Source organism: Hyla sarda, chromosome 8 (genome assembly GCF_029499605.1).
Source record: "Hyla sarda isolate aHylSar1 chromosome 8, aHylSar1.hap1, whole genome shotgun sequence".
In the NCBI taxonomy this organism is placed as follows: Eukaryota; Metazoa; Chordata; class Amphibia; order Anura; family Hylidae; genus Hyla; species Hyla sarda.
The window spans coordinates 209,931,837-209,945,575 of NC_079196.1; the positions used below are offsets into that span (position 1 = coordinate 209,931,837).

Sequence of the window (13,739 nt, forward strand, 5' to 3'; positions counted from 1 at the left end):
AACAGTCTGAACAAAATTTTCTGAACGCTGGGGCAGCGGAGTACACCTTTAAAGGGGTACTCCGGTGGAAAACTTTTTTTTTTTTTAAATGAACTGGTGCCAGAGAGTTAAACAGATTTGTAAATGACTTCTATTAAAAAAATCTTAATCCTTTTAGTACTTAGCTGCTGTATAATACAGAGGAAATTCTTTACTTTTTGAATTTCTTTTCTGTCTTGTCCACAGTGCTCTCTGCTGACACCTCTGTCCGTGTCAGGAACTGTCCAGAGCAGCATAGGTTTGCTATGGGGATTTTCTCCTGCTCTGGACAGTTCCTGACACAGACAGAGGTGTCAGCAGAGAGCACTGTGGACAACACAAAAAAGCAATTAAAAAAATAAAGATTTTCCTCTGTAGTATACAGCTGCTAAAAAGTACTGAAAGGATTAAGATTTTTTAATAGAAGTAATTTACAAATCTGGAATAAACGAAGAGCACATAGGTGCACTCACCGCTAGGCAGAGACAGTTGGGTCTGGAAGTCCGATAACAGGGTGCCTGGTCACGGCATAGCCGCTGGTGTATGGCGCTCGGAGGCTACTCCGGCAGTTTTGCACATCCAAAACTGCCGGAGTAGCCTCCGAGCGCCATACATCAGCGCCTATGCCGTGACCCGGCACCCCGTTACCGGACTTCCAGACCCAACTGTCTCTGCCTAGCGGTGAGTGCACCTATGTGCTCTTCCTATATTCTGTATTTGATGCTTTATGCTGCACCCCGCAGGAGACACTGAGGCGGGTCACCGAGGATCGCTTTGCGATCGCCGAGGATATTGCTTTCTGAGTGCTCTCCCCGTTTTCTTGCTTCATTTTGTTGTTAATTTACAAATCTATTTAACTTTCTGGCACCAGTTCATAATAAATAAATAAATAAATAAATAAATAAATAAATAAAGTTTTCCACCGGAGTACCCCTTTAATAGGTGGTCTAAATTAAAACAGGACTGTGATAAATCTGGTCAAGCTTTACATTGAGCATTAGAGAGTATTGATAAATCTGCCCCATCGTGTCGTGTATAGTGTAGGGAGTGGGGGGCGGAGCCTGACGCAGCAATTCTCTATTTGAATCTGCATCATGCTCCGCCCCCTCAGTCCCAGTACTTGGCTGACATGTTGTATTAGGTGTGACTGAAGTGTCTATATAAATTACCACGCTATGTGGGGACTACCTAAGCCTACTACCTAGACCCAGTAAGGCTGGAAATAACGTGTCGCAAAGAGTTCTAGCAAACGCGATCAACAAGCGACGTCCACTCTACAGTGTTACGGCAGCAACTGGCGACTATGGTCATGTGGGATGGAAGAACATTACATAAACATAGCTTATTTTTTCCCCAAAAAAAAAACAGAGCCCACCCCTGTCCTCAGGTTGTGTGTGGTATTAGGCTAGGTTCAGACTACGGAATTTACGACCGAAATTCAGTCGTAAAATTTCCGTCCGAAATTCCGCTTGCTAAAAGGTCTAGTGTAGTGAATGGGTTTCCGTTCACAAATTCACACTTTGGAATTTGTGAAGCGGAAAATCCGCTTAGAAATTTCCGCCTGAAGAAACTCTTTCTTCAGGCGGAAATCCGCGCGGAACACATTGGAGACTGCAGTGTCCGTGCGGTCCTAGCGCCGACTGATTCAGCCGGCGCTGGCCGCACTCGGAATCTCCGGGGGGGGGGCGGAAATTTTCTGCCTGGAGATTCCGTAGCCTGAACCTAGCCTTACGGCTCAGCTTTATTCCCTTCATTGGAACTGAACTGCAATACAACACATGACCTGAGGAGACTGTGGCACTGTTTCTAGAAGAAAGCAGCTATTTTACTTTATTTTTATTATTATTATTATTATTTTTTTATTATTATTATTATAATTCTTTATTTTCCATTTTCAATACAGGCAAATAAAATCTAGCAGCTATATTTTAACCCCTATAACATTTCGGAAATCCTACTAATTTGTTTTTATTTTTTTATTTCATACTATTCTGTGACTGTCTGATCATATCTTTTTCTTTCGGCTTTCTTCCAGAAACAGCACCCCCACCTGTTTACTGGTTGTGTCTGGTATAGCAACACAGCTCCACTGAAGTGAATGGAGCCGAGGTGCAATACCGCACACTACCAGTTGACAAGTGTGGCGCTGTTTTGATTTATTTATTTATTTATTTTTTTGGAAGAAAGCAGCCATGTTTGTCTAATCCTGTATATAAGTGTTCTTCAAACAGTGTGCCTCCAGCTGTTGCAAAACTACAACTCCTAGCATGCCCGGACAGCCAAAGGCTGTCCGGGCATGCTGGGAGTTGTAGTTTTGCAACAATCTATTTAGCTATATGATAGATTACAGTGCAGTGGATTGCACAATTCAGGCTCATAGACGATGATGGATTACTCCCTGTAGCTATGGAAGCCGTGTCACTATAAATTCCTTCCCTCCAGGAGCACAATAAAGACTCATAATTTAGCGAACTTACCCCCCCCCCTCCTGTGACATTATTAAAAGCTCTTTATATCGTCCCATTCCTCCTGCGCGATCCTCGGGCTGCTGGGAAGGTCTCCCCTCTCTGATTTTACGATTATTTATGACGACTCCCGCAGCATTTTCTAATTGTTTGTTTGCCTAGAGGTGTCGCTGAGACGTGTAAATCAGAAACGGCTAAAAAAAAATTATCGTTATAAAAAAAAATAAAAAATGAAAAAAAAAAAAAAAAACACGAGAGATCGTTTCAACGCATTTCCAGCAGAGCTGTCGCTGCTTTCTGTCATTAAACGCTCTGTGGTGTTGCTAAGCAACCGAGGAGCTTCAGTAATGGGGGGGGGGGGGGGAAATATCTCACCTTTTATATTACAATTCAACAATTACTGTCATTGAGTGAAGGAAGAGACGAATATAATTTCAGTACTCAGAAATAGCCATGCTAGGGAATAGGTGTATGGGGGGGGGGGTCTAAGTTCTGGGACCCCCAGGGATCTTGACAACAGGCTCCCGAGTTCCCCATCAGCATCTGTCTGCAGCAACTCTGAGCGTGTTTATCTGACACTCCATTCCAATGGGAGTCCCCCCTTTTTGAGATGGGAAGAGTTTCAGCAGTCGAGTTATACCCCTCCTCTCTAGCTCTATCTGTATACTGCTGCTATCTCTATGGGATCATGATATATAGTAGTTATACACCTTCCCTCCAGCTCTATCTGTATATTGCTGCAATCTCTATGAGATCATGATATTTAGTAGTTATACATCTTCCTTCCAGCTCTATCTGTATACTGCCGCTATCTCTATGGGATCAGGATATATAGTAGTTATACACCTCTCCTCCAGCTCTATCTGTATACTGCTGCTGCTATCTCTATGGGATCAGGATATATAGTAGTTATACACCTCTCCTCCAGCTCTATCTGTATACAGCTGCTGCAATCTCTATGGGATCAGGATATATAGTAGTTATACACCTTTCCTCCAGCTCTATCTGTATACTGCTGCTATCTCTATGAGATCATGATATACAGTAGTTATACACCTCTCCTCCAGCTCTATCTGTATACTGCTGCTATCTCTATGAGATCATGATATATAGTAGTTATGAATCTTCCCTCCAGCTCTATCTGTACACTGCTGCTCTCTTTATGGAATCAGGATATATAGTAGTTATACACCTCCCCTCCAGCTCTGTCTGTATACTGCTGATATCTCTATGAGATCAGGATATATAGCAGTTATACACCTGTCCTCTAGCTCTATCTGTATACTGCTGCTATCTCTATGGAATCAGGATATATAGTAGTTATACACCTCCCCTCCAGCTCTGTCTGTATACTGCTGATATCTCTATGGGATCAGGATATATAGAAGTTATACACCTTCCCTCCAGCTCTATCTGTATACTGCTGCTATCTCTATGGGATCACGATTTATAGTAGTTATACATCTCCCCTCCAGCTCTATCTGTATACTGTTGCTATATCTATGGGATCAGGATTTATAGTAGTTATACACCTCCCCTCCAGCTCTGTCTGTATACTGTTTGCTGTTCTTTCTATGGGATCAGGACGTATTGAAGGTGTACACCTCCCTTCAACTCTATCTGTTTACATCTGGTATCTCTTTGGGATCAGGATATATAGTAGTTATACACCTCCCCTTTAGCTCTATCTGTATACTGCTGCTGATATATATAATGGGATCAGGCTATATAGTAGTTATACACCTCCTCTCCAGCTCTATCTGTATACTGCTGCTATCTCTACGGGGCTAGTAATTATAATAGATGAAACAGTGCCGTGCTCAAACACCACAACTATAGCCAAAGGAGTCATGGGAAATGTAGGTAGCATTATGGAACCATTTCAATGATGGATTTACATCTAAAATAGAGTATATCCCATGCCTGACACATTGGCTAAAACAGGTAAGCACATGGCAAACACAAGTACCTCTATGTTATATTGTAATATTAGCCTATGCTGCATCATATAGGCAAAAACTTTTCCCCCACAATGCATCTTTAATGCTTTGTCACACTGAATGCTCCTGGGCACACAAGTCATCAATGCAATGCCACCCCACACCATGACCCCGGGAGTAGGACTTGTGTGACGTTCCCTCACAAAGGCTTCTTCATGTCGTTGCAATTTAAGAAGATCCACTCCAGTCCAGCTTTCTTAGGCCTCCTTTCACACTACAGGTATCATCCTGTAAAAAACCTCCATTATTACTGCCGGCAAAAATTCCTGAAAATATCCGTTAAAAAATCCCATTCATGTCAATGTGAATTTTTGACCATCCTTTTGCATCAGGTTTGTCCGTTTTTACTAATGTCAGTTATTTTTCCTGGCACAAAAGACGGTGCATGCACTAATTTTTGGTCCGGCAAAAAAAAATGGTGAAAAACCAGATGTTAAAATTTAACATTGAACTCTGTGGGAACCGGAAGTTCAAAAAAAACATCCGTTATCAGTTGTGGTCAGGTTTTTTAACATTCGTTTTTTGTACGGAGCATGCTCAGTACAGCTTTAAAAAAAAATAAGGGTTACAAAACCTGATTAAAAAAACGGATGTAACTGGTAATAACGGATGATAACGGATGAACAACATCAGGATTTATAAGAAAAAACCCATTAAAAATAACGGATGATGGTCGTCAGTTATCATCCGTTATTGTCAGTTATTGCATCCGTTTTTTTTAAATCAGTTATTGTAAAAAAACAGCAGTAAAAAAGCAGGATGATATCTGTAGTGTGAAAGGGGCCTTATACTTATTTTCACACCATACCAATAGATATGCTGTATTACCGAGTGTAAACACACAGACGCATTTCGACAGACGAACACGTGGTCATAAAGGGGTACTCTGCCTCTAGACATGTTATCCCCTTTCCAAAGGGGATAACATATCTGATCAGGGGGGGGGGGGGGTCTGTTTGCTGGGACCCCCTGCGATCTCCAGGCCTTCCGTGTTCATCACGAGAAGCCACACCCCCTCCATTCATGTCTATGGGAGGGGGCGTGACAGTGTGACCTTTAATCATGGTTGCAATTTCAATGCTGAGGAGTTTATTAAAAACGAAAAGCGGATTTCAATATATACTGTGTATTGACTAATTTTTTTCTCCTTGGATGCCGCTATGGGATATTTGATCCCTCACTCTCTATTTACTTTTAGGCTGTAACTAGAGATGAGCGAACTTACAGTAAATTCGATTCGTCATGAACTTCTCGGCTCGGCAGTTGATGACTTTTCCTGCGTAAATTAGTTCAGCCTTCAGGTGCTCCGGTGGGCTGGAAAAGGTGGATACAGTCCTAGGAAAGAGTCTCCTAGGACTGTATCCACCTTTTCCAGCCCACCGGAGCACCTGAAAGCTGAACTAATTTATGCAGGAAAAGTCATCAACTGCCGAGCGGAGAAGTTCGTGACGAATCGAATTTACTGTAAGTTCGCTCATCTCTAGCTGTAAGCCATCCTCAATAAATATACAGAGGAAATACAGATTTTACAGCAGAGTTTCCCAACCAGGGTGCCTCCAGGTGTTGCAAAACTACAACTCCCAGCATGCCTGGACAGCCTTTGGCTGTCCAGGCATGCTGGGAGTTGTAGTTTTGCAACATCTGGAGGCACTCTGGTTGGGAAACACTGTTCTACAGTATGGTCTCTTACCCATGATGTTCAATATGTTGTCTGCAATGGTGGTGGGGGTCATCATCCCTTGTGTCGTTTCATTCTGTAATATAGACAGCATGGCTTCCAGCTTGCTAAGGGTTTTCCGCTGACAAGACACGCATGCCGACTCCTTGCTGGCCACCTGATGGTTAAGGAAAGGAGTAATTGGTATAGGATACAGTGGCACATGTCATACATGGGCTACTGGGTTAAAAATAAATAAATAAAACAACTAACACATACCATACAATAAAGGTATTTTTTTTTTAGGTGGTCTACTGTAAAGAAGAGAGGAGTAGACTACACTTTGGTATACATTACCAGGACTCTATTACTACATTAAAGGGTTTTTCCATGAAAAAAACTACTTTTTTTTTTATATCAACTGGCTCCAGAAAGTGAAACAGATTTGTAAATTACTTCTATTAAAAAAATCTTAATCCTTCCAGTAATTATCAGCTGCTGAAGTTGAGTTGTTCTTTTCTGTCTGACCACAGTGCTCTCTGCTGACATCTCTGCCTGTCTCGGGAACCGCACAGAGTAGAAGAGGTTTGCTATGGGGATTTGCTTCTACTCTGGACAGTTCCCGAGACAGGTGTCATCAGAGAGCACTTAGACAGAAAAGAACAACTCAACTTCAGCAGCTCATAAGTACTGAAAGGATTAAGATTTTTTAACAGAAGTAATTTACAAATCTGTTTGACTTTCCAGAGCCAGTATATATATATATATATATATATATATATATATATATATATATAAAGTTTTTTCCTGGATAGCCCCTTTAAGTGTATGTGTCAGGAGCCGGTGTGTCCAGCACCTATGTATGGTATGAACACAGTCTAAATCGAAAGATTTAGATAAAGCCCCTTTGGTGCGGCACGGAGACTTCTATTACCTAAAAATGTATACTAATAAAACTAGCAACTTTTCAGTAACACCAATCTCTGAGCAGTCCAAGAGGAGTTATGATCTCTCTATACAGCAGTTTTTTCCTACCAGAGTGCCTCCAGCTGTTGCAAAACTACCCCTTCGTAAGGCTGTGGGGAAATTTGAGTCCATTTGGGGCCCCTGGATAGATGCCCCTGGTCTGGCTTCTACGTATTTGCAGCGTACCCCAATGAATGGGTGTCCCTGGGTGATCTAGACAGCTGCATGGTGACTCCCCTATTGTACTTTTCTTTTTGTGTTCTTTGTGCCCCCTAATCATATTTTTTGTCGTGCTGTTTTTTCTGCCGTTTCACATGGTATACCACGGTGCTGAAGTTCCTGTTCTATAGGCCTGGAGGGAAGGATATTGGGGAGGGGTTGGGTGTTGTATTTGGGGGGTGGGAGGTGGGTGGGGTGGAGGTTGCTTTAATAAAACTTTCTGATAAAAAAAAAAAAAAACTACAACTTCCAGCATGCCTGGACAGTGGTAGCCTATGCTTTGGCATCTGTTAGCAGGGCTCTATTGGTACATTAAGTTTATGTGCCGGAAGCGCCTATGCTGAGCCTGCAAACCAAGCATGGTGTGAACACAGTCTAAATTGAAAGACTTAAATAAAGCCCCTTTGGTGCGGCTTTCTAATTAGTAACATTTAATACTAAGAAAAATAGAAACTTTTCTGTAGCATCCATCTCCGTGCAGTGTCAAAGGGGGTATGATCTCTCTATAGAGCAATGTTTCCTAACCAGGGTGCCGTCAGCTGTTGCAAAAGTACAACTCTCAGCATGCCCGGACAGCCTTCGGCTGTCCGGGCATGCTGGGAGTTGTAGTTTTGCAACAGCTGGAGGCACACTGGTTGGGATACACTGCTATAGAGGTCATTTAAGAAATTTGTGGAGGTCCAAGATCACAGCCTTTCCCACCGTTGTGATGGCTGCATTGTGTCACCAAAACCCACTTTAACCTGCTCCCTCTCACAACCCAGCTGCTGCCACTGCTTACCGTACACTGCGCAAGCGCTGCCGCAATCTGCCGTATATCATCCACCGTGTTCACTTTGAGAGATATCAGGGCATCCGTGATTTTCTTGCGCACGCTCCCCAGGTCCGGCTCACCTGCTTCTTCATGCTTTCTCATGACTTCATACTAGCAGAATAAAAAGAGGATATCAGTTACAAAGTCTATTTTGGAATTCTAATTATACCCTATTAGGAAATTGTAGTTGCAAAGAGCATCTCTCAGTCTGGAGGACCCATCATGTCAATGCTTTATTTAACCTGCGGGGGTGCTGCAGGGAAATCAATAGTGATTTTAGGTGAGAAAGATGGGTGACAACCAATTTACTCCTTAACGACATTACAAAAAATAATAATTTTATATATATATATATATATATATATATATATATATACAGTGGTCCCTCAACATACGATGGTAATCCGTTCCAAATGAACCATCGTTTGATGAAACCATCGTATGTTGTGGGATCCGTGCAATGTTAAATATAGGACGTTATACTCACCTGTCCCCGCCGTCACCGCTGCCCTGGATGTCGCCGTCCATCGCTGTCGCCGCGTCCCCGGGGTGTCCCCGCCGCTCCGGAATGTCTCTGTTGCCTGGGATCGTCGTTCCTCCTCGCCGCCATTACGTCACTACGCATGCCACTCCTATTGGATGACGGGACGGCGTGCGCGGCGACGTGATGACGACGATGGAGAACGACGGCGATGCAGGGGATCCCGAAGATGACGTCCTGGAGCGCCGCGGACAGGCAAGTAATCCTCACCGGAGCTTACGGGGCACCGTAGACGGCTATCCGGCGGCAGCTGAAGCAGTCTGCATTGCCGGATAGCCGTTTATGCGATGGCCCCGACATACATATTGAAATTATCGTATGTCGGGGCCATCGTAGGTCGGGGGGGTCACTGTATACTCAAAACTGCCCAATTCTGACCTCTATAGCTTTTTTATTTTTCCATCTACAAACTGTATGAGGGCTTATTTTTGTGCCTAGATCTGAAGTTTTTAACCTGTACCTTTTACAGAAGATAGAACTTTTTTTTTTTTTTTTTTTTTATCACTTTCCATTTTTTATCAGAAATTCGGACTTTGGTTCTTATTCATATTTTTTTTTTTTTTTTTTTAATTCTCAGAAATGTCTGCACACAGCAAATACGAAATACGATTGTTTTTCTTTTGTTTACATTTTTTTATTTGAAAAATTTAAAAGAGAATGTTATTTACATTTTTTTTTAATGTTTTAGGCTCCTATAGGGTCATTTTTTAAGACAACCATAATACAATAAACAGCATTGATCAGTTAGGTTGGTGCCCTGCTGGTACAGCTTACCATTGTAACTGATCAGCACCCGGTCATTTAGCCTTTTAAATTCTGCGATTTCTATTGAAAGCAGCATTTAAAGGAGTGAATAAGATCTGCGTGTTTACTGACATCTGTCATTGATGGCGAGTGCCTGCTGATAATAGCAGCTGACACCCACCCTCTATGAAGCGAGCTCGGCTCCTGAGCTCACTTCATAGTCAGTTACAACTGCTTTTAGGGATTTAGCCAGTGTTTCCCAACTGCCTACAGCTGTGGCAAAACTACAACTCCCAGCATGCCTGGACAGGTGGGAGTTGTGGTTTTGCAACAGCTGGAGGCACCCTGGTCCGAAAACACTGGGTTAAGCATTATACCTGCCTGGCATGGTGATTTCATAGTATGAGATACTACTTTCTAGACTACTGAACTACAGAGCATGACTCCCAGTATGAATAGATAGATATTAGTTCAGTGATTCATTATTTACCTCATTGAGAACAGTGATGAGAGCCAAAGAATATTCAGCAACGTGCTGGGGGTCTCCCTGCTTCAATAAACCCTGCAAGCGAGACTCAGTGAGGTTTTGTAACCAGTCCGCAAGGCTATGAAATCCATCTGGGACGACTGGCATCACAATATCCATGGTGCTGTAACAGAGAGGCCCATGGAGATATTACATGACAGCTTTATTCTTCATAGGCCAATCATACATCCCGCTTTGAACAAGACTGTTCCTTCTTTTTATTAAAAGTGTCGATTTTGTCCTGGAGGATGTCAGGAGAGAGCTAGCCTGGACCCTGGCGTGGACCCTGGAGCGGTAACAAAACTACATCCCTTTTCAGTGCTCCTGTGCTTCTCCGCTCCAGGAAACTACTACTATCGGACCAAAGGGCAGTGGAGCACCAAAGCAGAGGGGCAGTATGTCTGGGCCGCTGGGTAAAGCATGTCTGTGGGGGCTGCCTACCTATTGCTATATATGGGAGAAATAGAAGAGGGGGCCTTTAACTATATATGGGCGCAGTATAGGGGCCTACAACTATATATGGGATCAGTATAGGGGCCTACAACTATATATGGGGCAGTATAGGGGCCTACAACTATATATGGGGGCAGTATAGGTGTCTACAACTATATATGAGGGCAGTATAGGGGCCTACAACTATATATGAGGGCAGTATAGAGGCCTACAACTATATATGGGGCAGTATAGGGGCCTACAACTATATATGGGGCAGTATAGGGGCCTACAACTATATATATATATATATATATATATATATATATATGCTGGCAGTATAGGAGCCTACAACTATATATATGGGGGCAGTATAGGGGCCTACAACTATATATGGGGGCAGTATAGGGGCCTACAACTATATATGGGGGCAGTATAGGTGTCTACAACTATATATGAGGGCAGTATAGGGGCCTACAACTATATATGAGAGCAGTATAGAGGCCTACAACTATATATGGGCGCAGTATAGGGGCCTACAACTATATATGGGATCAGTATAGGGGCCTACAACTATATATGGGGCAGTATAGGGGCCTACAACTATATATGGGGGCAGTATAGGTGTCTACAACTATATATGAGGGCAGTATAGGGGCCTACAACTATATATGAGGGCAGTATAGAGGCCTACAACTATATATGGGGGCAGTATAGGGTCCTACAACTATATATGGGGCAGTATAGGGGCCTACAACTATATATGGGGCAGTATAGGGGCCTACAACTATATATATATATATATATATATATATATATATATATATATATATGCTGGCAGTATAGGAGCCTACAACTATATATATGGGGGCAGTATAGGGGCCTACAACTATATATATGGGGGCAGTATAGGGGCCTACAACTATATATGGGGGCAGTATAGGAGCCTACAACTATATATGGGGGCAGTGTAGGAGCCTACAACTATATATGGGGCAGTATAGGGGCCTACAACTATAAATGGGGCAGTATAGGGGCCTACAACTATATATGGGGCAGTATAGGGGCCTACAACTATATATGGGGCAGTATAGGGGCCTACAACTATATATATATATGCTGGCAGTATAGGGGCCTACAACTATATATATGGGGGCAGTATAGGAGCCTACAACTATATATGGGGGCAGTGTAGGAGCCTACAACTATATATGGGGCAGTATAGGGGCCTACAACTATATATGGGGCAGTATAGGGGCCTACAACTATATATGGGGGCAGTGTAGGAGCCTACAACTATATATGGGGGCAGTATAGGGGCCTACAACTATATATATGGGGGCAGTATAGGAGCCTACAACTATATATGGGGACAGTATAGAGGCCTACAACTATATATGGGGGCAGTATAGGAGCCTACAACTATATATGGGGGCAGTATAGGAGCCTACAACTATATATGGGGGCAGTATAGGGGCCTACAACTATATATATGGGGGCAGTATAGGAGCCTACAACTATATATGGGGACAGTATAGAGGCCTACAACTATATATGGGGGCAGTATAGGAGCCTACAACTATATATGGGGGCAGTATAGGAGCCTACAACTATATATGGGGGCAGTATAGGGGCCTACAACTATATATGGGAGCAGTATAGGGGTCTACAACTATATATGGAGGCAGTATAGGGGTCTACAACTATATATGGGCGCAGTATAGGGGCCTAAACTATATATGGGGGCAGTATAGGAGCATACAACTATATATGGGGCAGTATAGGGGCCTACAACTATATATGGGGCAGTATAGGGGCCTACAACTATATATGGGAGCAGTATAGGAGCCTACAACTATATATGGGGGCAGTATAGGGGCCTACAACTATATATGGGGGCAGTATAGGAGCCTACAACTATATATGGGGGCAGTATAGGGGTCTACAACTATATATGGGGCAGTATATGGGCCTACAATAAAATATGGGGGCAGTATATGGGCCTACAACTATATATGGGAGCAGTATAGGGGTCTACAACTATATATGGGGGCAGTATATGGGCCTACAGCTATATATGAGGGCAGTATATGGGCCTACAATAAAATATGGGGCAGTATATGGGCCTACAACTATATATGGGGTCAGTATATGGGCCTACAACTATATATGAGGGCAGTATAGGGGTCTACAACTATATATGGGGGCAGTATAGGGGCCTACAACTATATATGGGGCAGTATAGGGGCCTACAACTATATATTGGGGCAGTATAGGGGTCTACAACTATATATGGGGGCAGTATAGGGGCCTACAACTATATATGGGGGCAGTATAGGGGCCTACAACTATATATGAGGACAGTATAGGGGCCTACAACTATATATGGTGGCAGTATAGGGGACTACAACTATATATGGGGCAGTATAGGGGCCTACAACTATATATAGGGCAGTATAGGGGCCTACAACTATATATATGGGGGCAGTATAGGGGCCTACAACTATATATATGGGGGCAGTATAGGGGCCTACAACTATATATTGAGGCAGTATTGGGGCCTACAACTTTATATGGAGGCAGTATAGGGGCCTACAACTATATATGGGGCAGTATAGGGGCCTACAACTATATATGGGGGCAGTATATGGGCCTACAACTATATATGGGGGCAGTATATGGGCCTACAACTATACATGGGGGCAGTATATGGGCCTACAACTATATATGGGGGCAGTAAAGGGGCCTACAACTATATATGGGAGCAGTATAGGGGCCTACAACTATATATGGGGGCAGTATAGGGGCCTACAACTATATATGGGGCAGTATAGGGGCCTACAACTATATATGAGGCAGTATAGGGGCCTACAACTATATATGGGGCAGTATAGGGGCCTACAACTATATATGGGGGCAGTATATGGGCCTACAACTATATATGGGGGCAGTATATGGGCCTACAACTATATATGGGGCAGTATATGGGCCTACAACTATACATGGGGGCAGTATATGGGCCTACAACTATATATGGGGGCAGTATATGGGCCTACAACTATATATGGGGGCAGTATAGGGGCCTACAACTATATATGGGGCAGTATAGGGGCCTACAACTATATATGGGGCAGTATAGGGGCCTAAAACTATATATGGGGCAGTATAGGGGCCTACAACTATATATGGGGAAGTATAGGGGCCTACAACTATATATGGGGCAGTATAGGGGCCTACAACTATATATAGGGGCAGTATATGGGCCTACAACTATATATGGGGCAGTATAAGGGCCTACAACTATATATGGGGGGCAGTATAGGGGCCTACAACTATATATGGGGCAGTATAGGGGCC

General features: G+C 43.2%; 1 protein-coding gene across 2 annotated transcripts in view; it reads right to left on the reverse strand.

The window, feature by feature from the left end:
- The window catches only part of PKD1 (polycystin 1, transient receptor potential channel interacting), a 185,255-nt gene that overhangs the window by 51,634 nt on the left and 119,882 nt on the right, over positions 1–13,739 (reverse strand). For both annotated transcript variants that reach the window (XM_056535584.1, XM_056535585.1), the window contains exons 19-21: positions 9,915–10,074; positions 8,107–8,250; positions 6,174–6,318 (exon numbers count right to left, since the gene is read on the reverse strand). In XM_056535584.1, the coding sequence (XP_056391559.1) occupies positions 6,174–6,318; positions 8,107–8,250; positions 9,915–10,074 (449 nt within the window). The remainder of the gene's footprint in view (positions 1–6,173; positions 6,319–8,106; positions 8,251–9,914; positions 10,075–13,739) is intronic.